This window comes from Tachyglossus aculeatus, chromosome X1 (genome assembly GCF_015852505.1).
Source record: "Tachyglossus aculeatus isolate mTacAcu1 chromosome X1, mTacAcu1.pri, whole genome shotgun sequence".
In the NCBI taxonomy this organism is placed as follows: Eukaryota; Metazoa; Chordata; class Mammalia; order Monotremata; family Tachyglossidae; genus Tachyglossus; species Tachyglossus aculeatus.
Window position 1 is genome coordinate 73460862 of NC_052101.1, and position 22771 is coordinate 73483632.

Here is a 22771-nt window from a genome sequence, read left to right on the forward strand (position 1 = left end):
AGTCTAAAATGGGGTGGAATGATAACCCTAAAATCTAACAAAGCCCATAATGACTAAGGAATGAAGCTTTAGAGTTTTATAAACTCTGTAATGTGGCTAGTAGTTTTTTGTTGTTGCTTATTTTTTAATTAAGGAAAAAAAATCTGGCTTATTTATTTTAGCTTAGATGTTTATGTTTCACAAGCAATGAGTGTTTCTTCTGTAATTATCACCCCTTTGGGGAATTTGGTGGGAAACCCCAGACTCTTTAAAGAGTGGATAGAAGGGAAATCTCCCCTCATACAAATCGTGCCACATTTTCAAATTATCCCAGCTGTGGAGATGACTATTGATAAAACAAAGAATCGAAACTGACTTAAGTTTCCTGGGGCAGAATTAGGATGGATTCATAAATTTATAATAAGTCCATTTTTGCAGTGGTGATGTTGAGAAAAATGTAATACAATTTTAAAAATAATTTTTGAGGGTGTGGAGTCACCAGTTGTAACCCTAATTTACAAAAACGATGTCAGGGGTAAAAATTGGGTCAAATCGAGTAAACCTCTAAAGTACTATACTCTAGTAATCCAGGAGCAATGAGTGGAGCATTTTAGATACAATTTAGACAATGAGCAGCCTCTCAAAAGCAAACTACATGACAAGGGTCTCCAGGCTCCTCTGTAAACCAGCATCTTCAGTGGTTCTAAAGACCACTTGACTGACTCTTTTTTTTTGTTCTCCCTACAACTGAGTGGAGCACAGTAGGAATAATCATATTTGTGTACCTACCCACTGGGTGCAATGCACCACATTAGGTGCCTGAGAAAGTGTAACAAAAAGAAGTAATATGCTCCCTGCCTACAAGAAGTGTACAGTCTTAATAGTCTTCTTCTCTCCCACGTGGTGGTTAGAGGATGGGACCAGCTGGGATCCATAACCTGAGCCCCTTTGTGTCATTCTTCCTGCACCTGTGGAAGGTGCAGTCTCTCTCCCTCTCTCCCTCTCTCCCTCTCTCCCTCTCTCTCTCCCTCTCTCCCTCTCTCCCTCTCTCCCTCTCTCCCTCTCTCTCTCTCTCTCTCTCTCTCTCTCTCTCTCTCTCTCTCTCTCTCCCTCTCCCTCTCCCTCTCCCTCTCTCCCTCTCTCCCTCCCTCTCTCCCTCTCTCCCTCTCTCCCTCTCTCCCTCTCTCTCTCTCTCTCTCTCTCTCTCTCTCTCTCTCTCTCTCTCTCCCTCTCCCTCTCCCTCTCCCTCTCCCTCTCCCTCTCCCTCTCCCTCTCCCTCTCCCTCTCCCTCTCTCTCCCTCTCCCTCTCCCTCTCTCTCCCTCTCCCTCCCTCTCTCTCCCTCTCTCTCCCTCTCCCCCTCCCTCTCCCCCCCCTCTCCCTCTCCCTCCCTCTCTCCCTCCCTCTCTCCCTCTCCCTCTCCCTCTCCCTCCCCCCTCTCCCCCTTTCTCCCTCTCCCCCTCCCTCCCTCCCCCTCTCCACCTCTCCCCTTCCCTCCCTCCCCCCTCTCCCCCTCACCCTCCCTCCCTCCCTCCCTCCCTCTCTCCCTCTCCCTCCCTCCCTCCCTCCCTCTCCCTCTCTCCCTCCCTCTCTCCCTCTCTCTCCCCCTCCCTCCCCCTCTCTCCTCCCTCTCTCCTCCCTCTCTTCCACTCCCTCCCCCTCCCTCCCCCCTCTCTCCTCCCTCTCTCCCCCCTCTCTCCCCCTCCCTCCCCCTCCCTCCCCCTCCCCCTCCCCCTCCCCCTCCCCCTCCCCCTCCCTCCCTCTCCCCCTCTCCCCCTCTCCCCCTCTCCCCTTCTCCCCTTCTCTCCTTCCCTTTCTCCTTCTCCTTCCTCCCCCACCCCTTACTGATGATGTGCAAGTAGACAGGAGAAGAGGAGAAAGGGAGAGAAGGGAAAACACCAAGTCTTAGCCCTCTCCTATCCAGGGCCTCTGGGTTTTGAAGAAATATTGGACTTCATGGCTAGCATCTTGTTGTACTTGCATCTCATAGGGTGAAGATCCTGTTTACAAGACCTCCAGTTGACATTTAAAAGGCTGAATTGTGACAAAAAGAACAGGTTTCAAATCCCCCTGATACTTTGAAAGCATCAAGGTGGCATTAAAATTGTACAGTGCCAACATGGCCTTTATGTGCCTTCTTTATATACTTATAAAGTGTATAAAGGTTATATAAAGGTTATTGGGGTTCTCTTCTGGGAGGGAGCTGCAAAGTTGGCAAAATTGACTATGTTGGCTTATAGGAACACTGGCAAATGGTTTTGGCTGTGACTATTTCTGGAACATGTATATCAGCCTACTCTCAGGAAGTGAGAAGCAGCGTGGCTCAGTGGAAAGAGCCCGGGCTTTGGAGTCAGTGGTTGTGGGTTCAAATTCTGGCTCCGCCACTTGTCAGCTGTGTGACTTTGGGCAAGTCACTTAACTTCTCTGGGCCTCAGTTACCTCATCTGTAAAATGGGGATTAAGACTGTGAGCCCCCCGTGGGACAACGTGATAACCTTGTAATCTCCCCAGCACTTAAAACAGTGCTTTGCACATAGTAAGCGCTTAATAAATACCATCATTATTATTATTATAAGTCCAGCAAATGAACATTTCAGATTGTGTGTCCCTGTGTGGGGTAGGTACTATCTACCCCAGTGTTTAGCACATAGTATACTTTGGGTTTTCCTTGATGGTTCCAAGCACAGATGAGGCCAGCTCTGGTGGATGGAGGGGAGGGGAAGGTAGTTCACCTGACCACAGTGGGGTTGGGGGGCCAGAGCGTGCAGGGAGGTGAAGCTGCAGTTACCAAATGTTTCTGTCATCTGTGGTGAAGGGGGGGGCCAAGAAGGCAGAGCATCAATTTTTATACCTGTTCTGGAGCCCACAGAGCATTTTGGGGGCCGGCAGTTCTTTCATCCGCGGTGCGGGGATGTGAGAATGCAGTCTTTGGATACTGTGCTCATCCATGGTGAATAATGATAATAATTCTGGTTTCTAAGTACATCGTGTGGAGGTAGGGAGATAATTTAAACACTCTAAAGACTAAGTGACGTACAGCATCAAACAATGTGAAATAGCAGCTGACTGTTGGGCAACAATAGCAGCAGACAGACAAGGCTTGAGTACAATAATCAGGAGAGGGGTCATTCTCCTCAAACAGAGCTTTTTGGAAAGATTGGGAACTGAATCAGATTCAAAAATAGCAATGGGCACTGCAAGGGGCAATCCATCCATAGAGCCAGAGAAATAGTCACATTTCCATAATATGGGAGAGAGTATAAATTGCACATTTGTCTTTCTAGCCACAGAAACATTCATGGATAGGATTTTACTATCCATAGGAACCTTCTCAAAATTAAATAACAGAGCTAAAACAGACATGTGTTTACATACATATGTATGAATATTGTAGAAATTTAAAGAGGTGCCAGTTATAAAAGAGAAATAATTTGTCAAAGCAAAGAACATTTCAAAAATATTATCATGATTCTCATCGCCCTCTATGCCCCCATATATTCCTTATTTATGTGGGGCTTCCTTATTCAGCATAAACGGTGAATGCTGTTTGTGATGTGAGAAATTAGCCATGATTTAGAAGAGGTTACATGTTTTGCAGTTGTCACATCAGAGTTACATGTCTTTCAGCAGTGTGATTAAAAACACCTTGGAATTTAGAGAACATTTTTCAGCTTATCCTTTTTGATAGAAGAGTATCAAGGATCTTTGTTTTCCAGCTGTTACTAAACTAGCAATGATCTGAAATCCACAAAACATGAGTGCTGAAAGAATTTCCATTATCAGAAGGAACTCATTCTAAACTTAAAATGAAGAGTTAAAACATTATTACATTTATTATTATTATATTTAATTATATATTTATTATATTTAAGTGTTAAGTCCATACAGGCTGAATATCAAAGTAAATTATAACAGTCAAATTTAGAGGAGATTTTTATTTAAATCACAGATTCTATCTGTCATCTACAAAATTGGCAAATACAATTATAAATACAAGAACTCCTTAATGAACTAAACTGTAAAGGAGAAATTGGGAATTTGGAAAATATACAGCAGCAGAAGAAACTTGCCAGATAATATATTTGGGTTATTTTAAGATCTGCAAGGGACATTCTGAAATTGTAGGCTTGCTAAATAGAGGAAATTGTGGGCTCGGTTCCAGAGACATGTGCAGTTACACGAAAGGCTAGAGTTGAAGGTATGGATGAGTAATATTGATACAGTGCAACTCTGATTTTAACCTTTGGGTGTGAAATATGACACCTGTATCCATGATACATGCCACAGCTTTTGGCATAACCTTTACATTTATCCAAGTTTGCACACTGCACTGTAGTTTGATTGTGAATGACTCCCTCATTTTTTTTTAAGATTTGCTTTCTAATACTTGAAAACTCAATCTGATAGGTGGAGTTGTTTAAAATGCATTATGATTATACTGAGTACAATGTTACTACTGTTCATGTTCATTGCCCCGTTTTATTTAGTGAACTTGGGTATCCCCTTGGCAGAGGGAGAGCAAAGAAATGTAAAATCGTTGAGGCAGTCTTCCAAGGGGAGTGGACCAATGACAATGACTTAGCTGGGCACAGGCATGGCCGGGCTTTTTCTGCAAATGTAGTGGCCCTCCAACCCCCTACAGGACCCATTGGAGGAGGGGTGGCTGTCAGTGCTCCTACTGCTTGGGAAGTCCCTTCCTAGCTACGCTTTTAAGCTCCCATTGTAGGAGTGCAGCCAGAGTTTCTAAACCCCTGGCAGTCTGAAACTACCCACCATATTCAGTGTACCTCAGGCTCCTCAGGGGTCTGAGATGCTGAGCCAGGTGACTGTGCATCTTTGAAAAACAGCAAAAAATCCAGAATATTCCTGCAGCCTGATACTTTTTTGTTTGGTATTTTGTTGAGCACTTACTATGTGCCAGACACTGTATTAAGCACTGGGGTAGCTATACGTTAATCAGTTTGGGCACAGTCCCTGTCCCACGGTGGGGCTCACGGTCTTGATCCCCATTTGACAGATGAGGAAACTGAGGCCCAGAGAAGTGAAATGATTTGCCCAAGGCCATACACCAGGCAATCGGCAGAGCAGGAATTAGAACCCAGGTCCTTATGACTCCCAGGCCTGTGCTGTAGCCACTAGGTCAATCTGCTTAAGATCCATACCTTTTTCTAAGGCAGGATCAGTCGGGGGCATGTAATTGAGTCCCTAGAAGGCTAAACTTGAAAATCAAGCTATGTAACTTTAATACTAATGGACCCAATTGAATAAGAAACCAGAGTAAATAATTATTCTCAGGAACCCTTATCAATGAAGGAGGAATGACCCTTCTAGATTTTTCTGGGAACATGTCTACCAACTCTGTTTTATTGTACTCTCCTAAGCTCTCAGTGCAGTGCTCTGCACACAATAAGCACGCAGTAAATATGATTGATTGATTCTGCTTCCTCTTTTCTGCTGCCTCCAGCCCAATTGGTTCAGCAGCATTAGTAGTAGCTGCAGTAGTTCCCTTTCCTCACCCTTTCCCCCCCGCCTTTGATCTTGGTTTTGCACCTGCTTTTGTAGATGTGTGAAACGAACACCCCCTGCCATGTGTCCTACTGGGGTTCATAGGAGAAAGCTTGTGGACCCCTTTCTCCCATCCATTGTCTCCCTCGCACACTGCTCCCCAGGAGCTGGCCTGCTGTCCTGGAGCTGAAATACCCACAGGCACCCTCTGGCGTCACCCATTTCCGGAGCATATGTGGAGGAGGTTGGGGAAAATTACTCGGTAGTGAGTTCCTTGTTCAAAAAGCTCCAAGAGTCAGCCACAGCCTTGGCAAAAGTACTTGCACACACATGCGTGTGTGTGTGTGTGTGTGTGTGTGTGTGTTTTGTATTTCTAAGATCTCTCACTTTGATACGTGGATGAAATTTCACCACTAGCAAGGCCATCTATTTTGTGCTTGTGTGCATATGTTTAAGTATGACTGCATATTATCATGTCTTTGTGTGGGAACATTTGTTTAGAATACCTCTGGGTCAGTAGTGAGTTCAAAAATAAAGGGAATAAATTCACAAAAAAGGGAAGGTTTCTAAAAGGGAGAAAGAAGTAGGATATATTAGTTAAACCTAAACACAGACCAGGTATTCCTGTGACTCTTTTAGAACACTAATATCTTAATGATATTTTGGGTTTTTTTCTGAAAGCCCAAGCATTTTTCTAAACATTATGTCATTGATTTTTCATCTATCTGTAGGGCAGGGAAGAAATTTCAAGAGGGTTAAGAATGTCAATTTTTGCCTTGGAAAAACTGTATATTGGAAACTTTCTTTTGTAGCTCAAAGTATTGCTTAAATTCAGAGTTATTTTGAGAATGGGTTACTTATAAGCCACTGGTCGACAATATTGGTCATGCATGGTACAGCAGAGTATATCACTAAAATAAAACAATGGCAAAACTGGATACTCAGATACCAAATTTGTTAATAAACCTATAAGCCACTTCTGTTCCTTCTGGTGAGTATTAATCCCAACTCTTAAAAATGATTACTGGAAATACATTCACAGGTATAAAACCATACACCTGGTAAAGTCAATGAAAGATTCTCTGGTTCAGCACCATCTGTGATCTGAGGAATGATTAAACCATTGAAGGCAGATGGTTGTCTATGCTTCCCTTAAGCCTTTAAGCACCTGATCCTGATGGCATTACTGCAAAAATATACAAGTAACAAAGGGTTTTTACTGCATAAGACATCTGCACAGGCTTTTCCTCAACACATGGAGCACTGAGGAAATGACACAGGACCTTGAAGCTCCTGCTACAATCACCATCTTCAAGAAAAAGTTGAGAGCGCCGACTGTAGAAACTACAAGAGTATCTGGCTGTTCTCTGTAGATGGAAAGAGTTTTTCCAGAGGCCTCGTAGACTACTCAAGAATATTGCTATTCCTGAATTGTAATGTGGATTCATATCAAAGTGTAGTGAGGCAGTTATTTTTGCAGCAAGAGAGTTACAGGAACAACACCAAGGCCTCTAAAGAGAAGCAGTGTAGCCTAGTGGAAAGAACAGTGGACTGTATGTACATATCCATAATATATTTATTTATATCAATATCAGTCTCCCCCTGTAGACTATAAGCTCACTGTTGTAATGGCATTTCTTAATCACTTACTAGGTGCCAAGCACTGTTATAACACTGGGGTAGATACAAGTTAATCAGGTGGGACACACTCCCTGTCCCACATGGGGCTCACAGTCAAGTAGGAGGGAGAACAGGTATTGAATCCCTATTTTACAGGTGAGGAAACTGAGGCAGAGATAAGTTAAGTAACTTGTCTATGGTCACAAAGCAGGCAAATGGCAGAGCTGAGATTAGAACTCAGGTCCTCTGGCTCCCAGGCCTGTTCTTTATCCAGTAGGCCATGCTGCTTCCACATGCTGTAAAGACATAGTGAAGCATACATTCAAGTAGTGTAGTGTAGCAGAAAAGTACTGGCAGTCAACAGTTGTTGCAACAGAAATGCAACAATCAGTAGTGGGTTATTCTCTCTGAGCAGAATCTCCAATATCTGGATTCAAAAGATGATTTAAAAACAGCAACAGGTGCTGCAAGTAGAAAACGCCCCAGTACAACAAATTACGATTTTTGCCCATAAGCATTTCAGAATAAATTGTCACTCTCCGATAGGTCTTTCAAGCATGCCCACAAATATCTCACGGTCAATAGCATCATTAGCAAATACAGATGACTTTTTTTTTTTTACTATTCAGGTTCCAGATCTTAAATATCCATATGTAAGAAAAATAACAAATTGGTGTTAAATTTTATATGATTACCTTTATAAGCATCTTTCATCTAGTTGTCAATATTAAGTCATTAGGTAGTCAAGTTTCTGTGCAACAGTGGATTATTATATTTTCTGAGTTCAGATTGCCTGTAAAAGTCAAGTTCATTTTCAATATTCAAGAAATATGTTCATTAATTACCTTATTCTTTGAGATTTGTCATATATTGGTCCCTACCTGAATAGATTATTCATTTTCAGTCATATTTATTGAGTGCTTGTGTGTGCAGAGCACTGTACTAAGTTTTTTGAAATATTCATCTGTGATTAATTGTCATATTTTCTGTTTTGGTAAGGAATATAACTGGAGAAAGTACCAATTGAGCCAAATGAGCATAACTGAGTTGAATATGTTGGCCAGCATGAGAAGACAACAGAAAGAAGAACTTGAGGATTCTGTAATCTCACATCTGCTGAATGCATCTCAGTTTGAAAAGTATAACATCAGCATGAGTTCCAGCAGTGATGATACCACTTATCTTTCACCAGTGAGTCTGATTTGTTCTTTTACCTTAAGCATAACCAAGGGTGGAAAAAAAAATTTCTGACCAGAATGTCATGATGGTGAAAAGGCATGGCTTGATATGGAGCCCTACTGAGAGCTCACCTCCTCCAAGAGGCCTTCCCAGACTGAGCCCCCTCCTTCCTCTCCCCCTCCTCCCCCTCCTCATCCCCTCCGCCTTACCTCCTTCCCCTCCCCACAGCACCTGTATATATGTATATATTTTTGTACGTATTTATTACTCTATGTATTTATTTTATTTGTACATATTTATTCTATTTATTTTATTTTGTTAATTTGTTGTGTTGTCTGTCTCCCCCTTCTAGACTGTGAGCCTGCTGTTGGGTAGGGACCGTCTCTATATGTTGCCAACTTGTACTTCCCAAGCACTTAGTACAGTGCTCTGCACACAGTAAGCGCTCAATAAATACGATTGAATGAATGAATGAGAGTGGGGAGGTGAACACAGAGTCAGATTGCCACCTGGGAAGGTTCTGCATCACGCCTACATGTTCTTGAGCCTGGCTGGGGGCCACATCCTGCGAACAGAGGGCAAGGATTAGAGCCACCACCTTGGCTCCCTCTCCAACCATGGCCGCTTCCAGCTCCCAGTGCATGCTGGTCATGCAGCCCAAGAACATGTAAAGAGGGTAGAAATGTCATTCTTTATGATGAACAAACACTCTTCTTCTGTAATTGGAGCTAATTTCTTCTTCTTGTTTGGTCCTCATGGCCATGGAAAAGAACTGACCAAGGTCATCATGAGCATTCTCCATTCAATAGAGAAGCATCATGACCCAGTGGAAGGGGCACAGGCCTGGGAGTTAGAGGACCGGGGTCCTAATTCTGGCTCTGCCACTTGTCTGCTGTGTGACTTTGGGCAAACCAATCAATCAATCTTATTAATTGAGCGCTTACTGTGTGCAGAGCACTGTACTAAGCGCTTGGGAAGTACAAGTTGGCAACATATAGAGACAGTCCCTACCCAACAGTGGGTTCACAGTCTAAAACCACTTCACTTCTCTGTGCTTCAGCTACCTCATCTATAAAATGGAGATTAAATCCTACTCCCTCCTTCTTAGACTGTACGTCCCATGTGCGACAGAGACTGTCTCACTGATTAACTTGTATCTTCCCCAGTATTTAGAACAGTGCTTGGCACATAGTAACAAGTACCATTATAATTTACAAGTGAAGTTAGTCATTAAACCATTCCTTAGTTACTGTCCTCTCCATCCTAAAAAAATTCCACTTCCCGTAGCATTTATATTCAGTCTTTGAAAACCCATTTCTTCCCTTCTCCTCCCCACTCTTCAACTCTCCCATCTTTTCCAGCAGGATCTGAGGAAGGGATCTCCTGTCTTCTTTCAAAACCTATGCCCCTCCATTCATGATGGGAATGCATCATGCGGGCTTATCCTCAGCAATTCATTCTCAGTTTTCAGCTGGGATGCAATGTAGAGGCTTTGTTTTACCATGTGCCTAAAATATTTCACTTGCCAATTTCCCAATTTCAGCTCTCCTTATAACAGCTCTTTGGAACTGTTTTAAGGTGATTGTAGCTTCCATGATAGGAGACTATGTTCCAAAACTTCATTGTTGGTGATCTTGTCTTTTCATTTGATATTGAGTATGGTCCATAAGTGATGCGGGTGGAACTATGTGCTTTGTACACATTAAGCTCTTTAACAAATACCTTTATTATTATTATTATAAAGATAGGTCCTTGTGGAGGTGCTGCATTTACCACTTGCAGTGCTGGTTGTTGTTTTTAAAACTACCTTATTGTTTTCTAATCTTCTTGCTCAAAAAAGCAACAACCCCATTCATGAGTTTAATGTTCAGGGCTGATCTATCTGATGCTGTTGTCTTTCAACAGTCAATCAATCTATAATATTTATTGATCTGTTTTGTGCAGAACGTTGTACTAAGTACTTGGAAGAGTATAATGATAGTAGTAGTAATATTCACTGAGTATCCACTGGGTGCAATATACTTGTCTAAGTGCTTGGAAAGTTCAAAACAAGCAAGTGACATATTCCCTTCCCACGAGGAGCTTATGCTTTAATGAGGAAGACAGACATAAAGGTATGTAAGAGTAAAAGTAAGAGAGTACCCAAGTGCTTAGGAGACACAGAAGTGTGGAAGTTGCAGCTGGGGATATAAAGGAGATGAGAGATTAATAATGAAAGACTTCCTGGAGGAGATTTTTGAAGAAGGGGAGAGCTGTGGTTTGCTGGATGTGAAGAGCAAGGGAATTCCAGGCAGGAAGGAGGGTTTGAGCAAGAGGTCATTGGCAGGAGGGATGAGTATGAGGCATAGTGAGTAGGTTGGCTTGAGAGGAACAAAGCATAGAATCTGGGATGGAGTGACTGTAAATTCACTGTGGGCAGGGAATGTGCCTACTAACTCGGTTATATTGTACTCTCCCAAGCACTTAGTACAGTGCCCCTGCACAAAGTAAGCACTCAATAAATGCTATTGATTGAGAGAGTAATAGCAGTAGAAGTAGCATTTATCAAGCACTCATTTGTTATGCTAGGTGATTGGTAATTACAGAATAACTAAGTGAAGTAGCATTTATCCTGTGCTCATTTGTTGTGCTGCATTGTACTACGGGATTGAGAATACAGAATAGCCAAATGATACATTCCTGCCCACATATTGAGTTCCTTAAAAGTCAATGCTCAGAAGATTCTACTAGATGCAGAAAGGAATGGGAAAACATTAAAAATGCATGAGTAAAACTTTCCAGGATATTTTAGAAAAATGATCAGGACAGCGGAATGAAATATGGACTGGAGAGGGGAGAGAGAGGTGACAGAGAGGTCAGTGAAGAGGCTGATGCAGTACTCAAGGAGGGAATAAGTGCATGGACCAGTTTGGTGGCCATTTGTGTGTAGAGGAAGAGTTGGATGCTGGAATTGTTGTGATGAAGACCCAAGAGGATTTGGCGACAGAGTGAATATGAGGGCTAAAAGAGAGCAAGGAGTGAAGGATAATGCCAAGATTGCAGGCTTGAGATAAGGGGAGTATAGTGGTGGTGCTAACTGTAATGGGAAAGCCAATGTGGAAGAGAGGATTTGGGAGGGAAGATGAGTTCACTTTTTGACATGTTGAGTTTGAGGTTCCAGCATGGCATCTATGTTGAGATGTTCTGGAGGCAGGAAGAGATGTGAAATCACAGAGCAGAGAGGTCACAGCCAGTGAGGTAAAATTGGGAGTCATTCAGATGTAGGTGGTTGTTGAAGCAGTGGAAGCCATAGAGTTCCCTCAGGGGGTGAATGTAGATTGAGAAGAGAAGGGTAACAAGAACAGAGCCTGAGGAACAACCATCATTGAGGAATGAGAAGCAAAGGAAGAGCCAGCAAAGGGGTTGAGAAGGATCGGTCATAAATGTAAGAACAGGAAAGAAAGAAAGAATGTGTCAGAAAAAAAACAGTGCTCAGCACATAGTAAGTGCTTAACAAATACCATTATTAGTATTATTATTATTATGGTGAAGTGGGGTTCATAGATTTTCTTCTTATTTTTAAGAATACGGGTTACATGAGTATATTGTAAGGCAAAGGATAAGGAGCCATCAGAGAATGAGCGGCTGAAAGTGGTGGCCAGTGAGGGAAGAATGGAGGACACATGTAGTGTTATAAGGTGAGAAGAATAGATTTTGAAAGTAGATAGAGGAGGGCCCCTACCCCTTGAGTGATTTCCAAAGAAAAGAATGTAGTTGAGGGAACCTAAGATGTGGAGAGATTTTTGGGAGGTCACACCTGATATTTTTTATTTTATCAACAAAGCAATTTGCAAAGCTATTAGGGAGAAATGAGCACCCTGGGGATTTCAGGAGAGAGTTAATTGCCTGTAATGGTGGGGCATAGAAGTCATACCACTTCTATTCCCCGTCTTCACAACCCTTCTGAAATTTCATCTCCCCCAGGAGGCCTTCCCTGATTGGTTTTTAGTTTCCCCACCCTCTATGCGCCAATTCTCACAGCAGCTCACAACACTCCTATAACAGTTATGTACACATTTTATATCCTCTATTGCTTCCTCCTACCTGACTGTACTTTAGTGTTTGCCTTCCCAACTAGATTGTAAGCTCCTTGAGGGCAGGGATCATGTTTACAAATTATTTTGTATTATTCCAAGTGCCTAGTACAGTTCTTTGGATACAGTAGGGGCTCAATAAATACTAGTAATTGATTCACTGATTGATTTCCTGGAAGCAGACAGACCATCAACTAAGTTTTTCTTTATATACTAAAGAGCTGCACTCATTCTGTGAAGCGATTTATCATCTGTATGTCTTCTCCCTGATGAGTCTCCAGAGCACCATCATCAGCATACAGAAACTCTTTGATGACTTCCTCAAAGGTGGTTTGATGATGGTCATTGAGGTGGAAGAATCTGGAATAGATACATTAAAAAAGCCTATTCCTTTAGGGAGCTAATTATGAGTGGGCAGTAGAAATGATTTTGTTATATCAATTTTATTTCCATGCACGTCACACAGTGGCTGGCCACCCATTAAAATCTGAAAACTGAAAAGAACACACAAAGCAAATGCGGGACTATTTAGCAAAGGCTAGTGGGAATGTAAAGTCCTTTGACTCCATTGCCTTGTTCAGCTTCTGTACAGTTCAGAGTAATGTCTTCAGCTTAAAAAGTGTTTAGATGTAATGAATTAGTAATTTAAAAGTGTAATTACATGTAACTACTCTTTCTCATTACAGATTGTCTTTTGTGGGTGTCTCTTTCTTAATAAATCAAGCCTACTGGGAAATCCACTAGACTTTGACAGACACGTTTTTCAGTTTCTGAGAGCAAAATTCAGTTCAACAGTAGTTTCCAACTTCTGTAGCAACCAGTGTGCAAGTAATCCATTTTGGAGGACTTCCGTGAGGAGTGCCACTAATGAGATTTTTTTCTCAAAATCTGTGTGGTGGAGAGCCTTGACAAAAGGTTTTGAGGTGGTTTTAATGGGTTTTTAAGAAAATTGAACTTTTGTGTAAGATTTTCCTCCATTCATTCAATCATATTTATTGAGCGCTTACTGTGTGCAGAGCACTGTGCTAGGCGCTTGGAAAGTACAATTCATCAATAGAGACAATATCTGCCCACAGTGGGTTCCTGACTGACATTAGCACAAAATTACACCCCAGTGATCCACAGAATAAGAAAGAAAGGGGATTTATTTAGAACAAAGTTTCCTGTGAGGACCACCCTGAACTTTAACCCTAAAAATGCATCTTTAATAATGGTATTTATTAAGCACTTACTATGTGCCAAGAACTGTACTCAGTGCAGGGGTAGATACAGTATACGCAGATGACACAGTCCCTGTCCCACACAGACTTCACAGTCTAAGTAGGAGGCGAACAGGTATCTCATGAGGAAGATGAGATATAGAGAAGTTAAGTGACTTACTTGCCCAAGGTCTCACAGCAGACATGTTGCACAGCTGGGATACAAACTCAGGTCCTCTTACTCCCAAGCCTGTGCTCTTCCCACTAAGCCACACTGCTTTATTGTTATGAGGCTATTCCATTTTTATCCTCCTTGATGACAAGAAAGATGCCAAGAACAACTCATCGTCAATCAGTGGTATTTATTGAGCACTTACTATGTGCAGAGCACTATGCTAAGCACTTGGGAGAGAACAACAGAATTAGCAGACATGTTCCCTACCCATAATGAACTTACAGTCTAGAGTTGATGGTTTCAATTATGACTGCTGGTTTTTGTGCCAGGTTGGTCATTTGTAATAAGATTAAGGTTTTGTGGCAGTGTTCATTCACTGAGACCCAACTCAGCCTTCAGCTGTATCCAGAAAAGTGTGCTCGATATATGTGCTGCTTGGTAACCTGATGATGAATCAAGATTACGGTGCATCTAAGTTAAGAACTGCCATAGTGTAAGATGAATTTTCAAATATATTTGCATATTTTCAAATCCTGTAAAAGCCTACATGAATTGTTTTCCACATCAATTTATATTGTAGGACTCTGGTGCATAATCTAGAGAACATGAAGGGAAACCCATAAAATTCATTTAATGAAGTTATGAACATATGGTGTGGTCCTTATAAAATGTGTTGAGGCCCTGCCTTGATTAACCTTGAAGCATTATTGCAATTTTACATATTGCTTTAGGGCACAATTAAGACACAAAAATATTTCAAAAATATTTCCTTGCCTTTTAGCCTCCTAGTATATTTATAGTCATGTAATTTCATTTAATCTTCAAAATTTTGCCCCACTTAAATTACAAACAGATTATCATTCTCAATAGCAGTTAATTTTATAGAAACTCTATTTCCTTATGATTTTTGCTTAACAACAGCACCACCAAAAGGCTGATTTTTCTAGCTATTTACTCTTACTGCTGTGTACTATTTCTTTTGGAGAAAGTAGAACAATATACTAACTTTTCTATATGCATGCACCCAATATTTGAAAACTAGTAGTTTTCCTTGGTTCTGTCCCTCAAATTAAATATTTTATTTTTAAGATCTGTTGCTTCATTGACAGCTCAGCTAATTTTGAACTTCAGTGAGGCTTAGAACATCATTAGCAATAAAGATATGCATTTGATATTACTAAGCTGCGGAGGAAGTGAATGAGCAGGTGTTCTTATCCAAGTATGAAAATGATATACTAGGAACTGTTTTTATAGTCAGTAGTGTACAAAGGATGGGAATGTAATATCTATGCTGTCAAGAGAAATGGTTGAAATGTGTAAGTTGTTTAGTGACTTTTCTATGCATTCTTACTCTTACCATTAAGGAAATAACTTTCTGTTTGGAACTTAATAAAGTTGTCAAACTCTAGTCACATGGGGATATCTTTTTTTTTATAGATTGAAAGTGTTATAGGAATTGAATCAATGCATTTAGTTTATAAATTAACAAATAGCCTTGAGGATTATAAATTGAAATATTTCAAAATCATTTTTTGGTCTTTCTACCAAAGACTAATCTAATAATCACAGATTTGCTTTCTAACTGTTATGGTGACCATAATTATCTTAAAAGGACTCTCTCCAAGGTGGAAGTTTATACTATAGGAGAAGATACTGTAGGGATAGATTGTCGTATCATAACTTTGAGAAAGCTCAGAGTATTCTTGCATGTGATTAAATTGTTTCCCAAAAGAAAATAGTTTTGGCATTGAGCAATATTGAGTTTTATCAATTCTTCCAAAAGAACCATTTCCATAAAAATATAATTTCTCCATTGCCTGTTTCTTTCCTTCCATTGTAATTTCATAGGTTATGCCTCTTTTAAATGAAAAATAAGGATCAAGTTAGGTGAAAGGCTGAACTTGATTTTCTTTTAAAGAAAACATGGTTATACTGTGTACAGGTATACCCCAGATTCATTCATTCATTCAATCATATTTATTGAGCGCTTACTATGTGCAGAGCACTGTACTAAGCGCTTGGGAAGTACAAGTTGGCAACATATAGAGAAGGTCCCTACCCAACAACGGGCTCACAGTCTAGAAGGGGGAGACAGACAACAAAACAAAACATATTAACAAAATAAAATAAATAGAATAGTAAATATGTACAAGTAAAATAAATAGAGTAATAAATCTGTACAAACATATATACAGGTGCTGTGGGGAGGGGAAGGAGATAGGGCGGGGGGCATGGGGAGGGGGAGAGATTACAACCACCCTATGATACAGTCACTCCAGGAATATAACCAGCACTATTTAATGACTTTCCCTGTTTTACAACCACCTTGCAATCTGTATTTTTGATGGCTTACCCCTAACACAGGTCAGACTGGCCCTAAGTCTCTCTCCCAATGAACCAGAGATCATTGGCCTCTTCGGACAGAAGAGCCAAGCAAAATTACATCACTGTGCATCCAGTGTCCTTCCTGTCTTTCCCATCATGGTAGATGGCACCACCATCCTTTGTTTCAAAAACCTGTACCCTTGGCATTTTCCTTGACTCCTCTCTCTCATTCAACCCGCATATTCAATCCATCACTAAATCCTGTTGGTTCAACCTTCAGAGCATCACTAAAATCCATCCTTTCCTCTCCATACACATTACCACATTAATCCAATCATTTAGCCAATCCCACCTTGATTACTGTATCAGCCTCCTTCCTGACCTCCCAGCCGCCTGTCTCTCCTCACTCCATCCGTATTTCTCTCTGCTGCTCAGATTATTTTTCTACAAAAACATTCAGGCCATGTTTTCCTTATCCTCAAGAACCTCCTGTGGTTGCTCATCCACCTCCGTATCAAACAGAAATTCCTCACCATTGGCTTTAAAGCACTCAATCACCTTGCCCCCTCCTACCTCACCCACTACTCTCCTACTACATCCCAGTCCACACACTCCGGTCCTCTAATAATAACCTTCTCACTGTACCTCCATCTCATCTATCTCTCTGCTGACCTCTAATCCACCTCCTACCTCTGGCCTGGAATGTCCTACCTCCTTAAATCTGAAGGACAATTACTCTCCCCCACTTCAAAGCCTTATTGAAGGCACATCTCCTCCAATAGGCCTTCCCTGACTAATCCCTCCTTTCCTCTTTGCCATCACCCTGACTTGCTCCCTTCATTCATCCCCCCTCCCAGCACCACAGCACTTATGTACATATCTGTAATTTATTTATGTTAATGTCTGTCTCCCCCTCTAGACTGTAAGCTCGTTGTGGGCAGGGAATGTGTCTGTTTATTGTTGTATTGTACTCTCCAAAGCACTTAGTACAGTGTTCTGCACACAGTAAGTGCTCAATAAATATGATTGACTGACTGTCATTGTTCTGACATGTTGGATCATGCAGCGACTTAAGAGTAACAGCTGCTGGTGTTAGCATGGCTAACTCTGCCATGTCACTCCATTCTTCCCTACCTCCCCGCCTGAGCCCCGATGTATCCCTGTATCTCATATCTGGGACTGAGAAGGGAGGCAGGGTTACAGTGTGACTTGGTGGGCGGAAGTGGGCGGTGGGAAGGGAGGGGGCCACATCAAATTCAGTAGTAGAACTGGCCCAAAGGTATTTAGCTCTTCATGAAGAAAAAAAAATTGCGCTCCTGCTCCTGACTGAGGATTGTTTGGAGGGTACCGTACTCCCTACCCCACTGCCTCCCCACTCCCTTTCTAGTGCTTGCTGGTCCCAGAGAGCACAACAGATTATGCCTCATAAACCAGGACAGGTAGCAGAAGGGAAGAGAAGAAAGGAGAGATAGGGAGAGGATCAGTGTAGCTTGGGGTAAGAAGGGAGGCTCCCTGCTCTGTTGTTCTGTCCTGCAAACAAGTGGTGGGCACTTGTGACTTTGCTACCCTTTGTGGTTGAAGCACAGAGGGGCAGGGAGTGCAGGAAGGAAGGGTTGCAACTGGCCAGACATGGGGCAGCTATGCCCTCAAAGCCATTGGCAAAATGCTTCTAGAACATGAGAAATTGCATGGCCTAGTGGAAAGAGCATAGGCCTGAGAGTCAGAGGGCCTGGGTTCTAATCCCAGCTCTGCCAAATCCTTGCTGTGTGACCTTGGATAAGTCACTTAACTTCTCTGTGCTTCAGTTCTCCTGTTCTCCCTCCTACTTAAACTGTGAACCTTATGAGGGACAGGGACTGTGTCCAACCTAATTTACTCATAACTACCCCAGTGCTTAGAACAGTGTTTAACACATAGCTTAATGCTTAACAAATACCACTAAAAAAAAACCCACAGAGGCAAGGAGAACAAGCACCACCACAGCCCCAGGCAGGCATCTCTTCTTTGGAGCAGAACTAGGGCTCCCCACTCCTAGAAGATGAGCCATGGGTTGCTGACCCCTGTCCTGGAATGGAGTTATGTTCTGCCCAGTTTAGGTCCGATTTTCAAAGTGTTCAAGAAACCTCTGAGCAGATAACCCAGGAAGTTGTTGAATTGCAGCGCCATCTTAATTTAGGAATTGATGATGAAGATGTTGAGGAGTTAATTATATCTCATTCAGAGAAGTCATCCAATGGGGAACTCACTGAACTTTGACAATCCCAATGAATCATTGCAAAATGCTGAAACAGATGTGAAGTAATAGTTATGGCTTCTTCATCTCTAGCTAAAATCTTGGATGAAAAGAGTCTCCCATAAATATTCAAGAAAGTGGATGAATTCACAAATATGATTGAAGAAGAAAGCTCTGATAGAGTTTCAAAGGTATGCAGAGGTCTTCAGAAGAAGTTAGCCTGTAGTAAGTTGGTTTGAGAAGAAAATAATTGCTTGAAAAGAAGGCTGCTCTTCAACCCAAGTTAGACAAATTCTTCACTAAAGTTGTAAAACCACTTCCATAAAACAACAACCTTCAACTTCTGCAGCTTCCTGCAAGAATTCAGTCAGAACACAACTGCCAATCAATCAACCAATCCTCATTTATTTGAATTTGTAATGGTCCACTTTGAATTACTATTAATTGTTTATCCACATTTATCAGTTGATCAATGGTATTTATCAAATGCTTATTTTGTGCAAACAACTATATTAAGCACTTGGGAGAGTACAGTACAATAGACTTGAAAGTTATAGCCCCAGTCCTTAAGGAGGACCTTAAGATCCTCTGTGGACCAACCCCTTCTTCTCAACACGCTATCTGACCTTGGCTTCACAGACTCCGTCCTCTCCTGGTTCTCCTCTTACCTCTCCGGTCGTTCTTTCTCAGTCTCTTTTGCAGGCTCCTCCTCCCCCTCCCATTCTCTCACTGTGGGGGTTCCCCAAGGTTCAGTGCTTGGTCCCCTTCTGTTCTCGATCTACACGCACTCCCTTGGTGACCTCATTCGCTCCCACGGCTTCAACTATCATCTCTACGCTGATGACACCCAGATCTACATCTCTGCCCCTGCTCTCTCCCCCTCTCTCCAGGCTCGCATCTCCTCCTGCCTTCAGGACATCTCCATTTGGATGTCTGCCCGCCACCTAAAGCTCAACATGTCAAAGACTGAACTCCTTGTCTTCCTTCCCAAACCTTGCCCTCTCCCTGACTTTCCCATCTCTGTTGACAGCACTACCATCCTTCCCGTCTCACAAGCCCGCAACCTTGGTGTCATCCTCGACTCTGCTCTCTCATTCACCCCTCACATCCAAGCCGTCACCAAAACCTGCCGGTCTCAGCTCCACAACATTGTCAAGATCCGCCCTTTCCTCTCCATCCCAACCACTACCCTGCTCATTCAAGCTCTCATCCTATCCCGTCTGGACTACTGCATCAGCCTTCTCTCTGATCTCCCATCCTCGTGTCTCTCTCCACTTCAATCCATACTTCATGCTGCTGCCCGGATTATCTTTGTCCAGAAACGCTCTGGGCATATTACTTCCCTCCTCAAAAATCTCCAGTGGCTACCAATCAATCTGTGCATCAGGCAGAAACTCTTCACCCTGGGCTTCAGGGCTCTCCATCACCTCGCCCCCTCCTACCTCACCTCCCTTCTCTCCTTCTACAGCCCAGTCCGCACCCTCCGTTCCTCCACCGCTCATCTCCTCACTGTACCTCGCTCTCGCCTGTCCCGCCATCGACCCCCGGCCCACGTCATCCCCCGGGCCTGGAATGCCCTCCCTCTGCCCATCCGCCAAGCTAGCTCTCTTCCTCCCTTCAAGGCCCTGCTGAGAGCTCACCTCCTCCAGGAGGCCTTCCCAGACTGAGCCCCTTCCTTCCTCTCCCCCTCGTCCCCCTCTCCATCCCCCCCATCTTACCTCCTTCCCTTCCCCACAGCACCTGTATATATGTATATATGTTTGTACATATTTTTTTACTCTATTTATTTTATTTGTACATATCTATTCTATTTATTTTATTTTGTTAGTATGTTTGGTTTTGTTCTCTGTCTCCCCCTTTTAGACTGTGAGCCCACTGTTGGGTAGGGACTGTCTCTATATGTTGCCAATTTGTACTTCCCAAGCGCTTAGTACAGTGCTCTGCACATAGTAAGTGCTCAATAAATACGATTGATGATGATGATGATGAAGGAGCTGACAGCATAGTGGGGGAGACAGAACTGACATTAAAATAAGTCACAGGTAAAGGAAACAATAGAGTATAAGGATATGTATATAATTGTTGTGGGAGTGGAGATGGGGAGGGAATACCTAAGTGCTTAGTGGGTGGGACTAAGTGCATGCACATGAGACAGCAAGTAGGGAGGGAAAATAGGGTGGAGGGATGAGAGTTTACTCTAAGGCCATTTATTCTTTTGTCAGCATGAGCAGAGTAGTAGATGATGTGCTTATTCGATTGGAAATGCTCAATACCAGTCCATTTCAGTTCACGTATTCCTAGGATGTCGATCTTCAATCGGTTCATTTCATTCTTGATTATTTCCAGCTTTCCCAGCTTCATACTCCACACATTCCATGTTCCAATAATAAGGGTATCTTTACAGCTTTGGATACTCATTTCTCATATGGCAACATTAGCAACCAGAGGTCCTGAAGGCTTTATTCTGGCCATGTCATAAACACCCAAGATACTCTGAGACATCGTCTATTCATCCCCAGTAGTTCATTGAATGCCTTCCAACCTGAGGGGCTCATCTTCCAGTACCTATATCTGTAATCATTCTAGTATCCATAGCGGTTTACCATTGCCTTCTCCCACGTAATGAAAACTTGAGTCTCTGCCGTTGTCTTTGATCAACATTTTGATCATTTGATCATCAGCCTTTGACTCTTTCCCATGCCACTGCTGCCCATCACAGATGAATCAACTTTGACGCTTCAGCTTAGACCTTTCCATTATGGTTAACCCTAGCGAGAGTATCTCTCAATGGCATAGCTCTAAGCTTCATTGGAGTATGCAAACTCTCCTGCCACTGTAAGGTGTTGTTTCTTAGGAGAGAATATAGCACTTATATACTTATCCATATACTCTGGTCCTCGCTTTCTCTGTAATTTATTTTAATGTCTATCTCCCCTTGTAGCTGTAAGGTCCTTGAGGGCAGGGATCATATGTATCAACTCTGTCCTATTGAACTCTCCCAAGCACTTAGTATAGTGCTCTGCACCCAATTAGCACTCAGTACTTTTGATTAACTTACTGAGTGAAACCAAGATTTCCCAGTGTTTCAGATGATAGGGGTGGTTCACAATGTCATAAACAGCCGAGGGGTCAAGGAGAATTAGGGTGGAATAGAGTCCATTGGATTTGGCAAGGAGGTGGTCATTGGTGACTTTGGAAAGATCAGTTTCAGGGAAGTCAGGGAGAGGTGGAAGCCAAATTGAAAGGGATTGAGAAAGGAGGAGGAGGAGGAGATGTGGAGGCAGTGGGAGTAAGCAACTCGTTCGAGGTGGGGTGACAGCTGGAAGGGGCAGCGAGGTCAAGAGAGGATTTTATTGGAATAGGAGATACGTAGGCGTGTTTGAAAGAGGAGGGGAAGGTCCTATTGGAGAGCCAGAAATTAAATACAGCAGTAAGGGAGGAAAGAAGGGTGTGCCCAGATTTTTTAATTAAGTGCAAAGGGATGCAGTTGGAGGCACAGGTTGAGGGAGTAGATTTTGAAAGGAGATGGGAGACCTCTTGGGAGTTGTCTGGGAAGAATGAGAAAGTGGATATGGGGGTTGGAGTGGTCATGGCCCGAGAAGGTAAGGGGAGATTTGGGGGAATTCATGCCTGATGGTTTCAGTTTTGTTGATGAGGTAGATGGCAAGGTCACTGGGGGAGAGAGATGGAGGAGGTGGAGCTAATGGGGACATAAGGAGGAAGTTGCAAGTCAGAAATAGTTGGTGTGGGCATGGGATTCAGTAAGGGGGAAATATTGTTACTGGGCTGAGGAGCCAACAATTATAGCATGTGAGGAGAAAATTATTATTGCAATATATAGCATATAAAGGATTTTCAAATTATTGCAGGAACTGGTTTTGTCTTTTATAGTAGATGAAGGTATCACAGCCATATAGAAGGTTGGGGACCATAAAAGCTTTTTAGATGTTCAGCTTGGTATGGATTTGATGTTTTCTTGACCCCACACTCTTGTCTGTTAGGCTTGTTTTTTTTTAAATGGTATTTGTTAAGTGCTTACTATGTGCCACGTACTGTACTAAGTGCTGGGATAGATATAAGCTAAATACGTTGGACACAGAGTGTCCCACATGGGCACACAGTTTTTTTATGGTATTTGTTAAGCGCTTACTATGTGCCAGGCACTCTACTAAGCCCTGGAGCAAATACAGTTAGTCAGGTTGGACATAGTCCCTGTCCCACGTAGGGATCACAGTCTTTATCCCCATTTTACAGATGAGATAACTGAGACAGAGAGATGTGAAGTGACTTGCCCAAGGTCACACAGCAGACAAGTGGTGGAGCCCCCATTTTACAAATGATGTAACTGGGACACAGAGAAGTTACAAATTTGAGTAAGGTCACACAGTAGACAAGTGGCAGAGCTGGGAACAGGTCCTTCTGACTCCCAGGCCTGTGCTCTAACCATTAGGGAATGCTGCTTCTCAATGGTTTGTGATGGCCATT

General features: G+C 42.6%; 1 protein-coding gene across 1 annotated transcript in view; it reads left to right on the forward strand.

The window, feature by feature from the left end:
- CFAP20DC (CFAP20 domain containing) overlaps window positions 1-22771 on the forward strand; it is a 259149-nt gene that overhangs the window by 178488 nt on the left and 57890 nt on the right. Inside the window, exon 17 of the mRNA XM_038771702.1 lies at window positions 8102-8293. Within this exon, the coding sequence (XP_038627630.1) occupies window positions 8102-8293 (192 nt within the window). The remainder of the gene's footprint in view (window positions 1-8101; window positions 8294-22771) is intronic.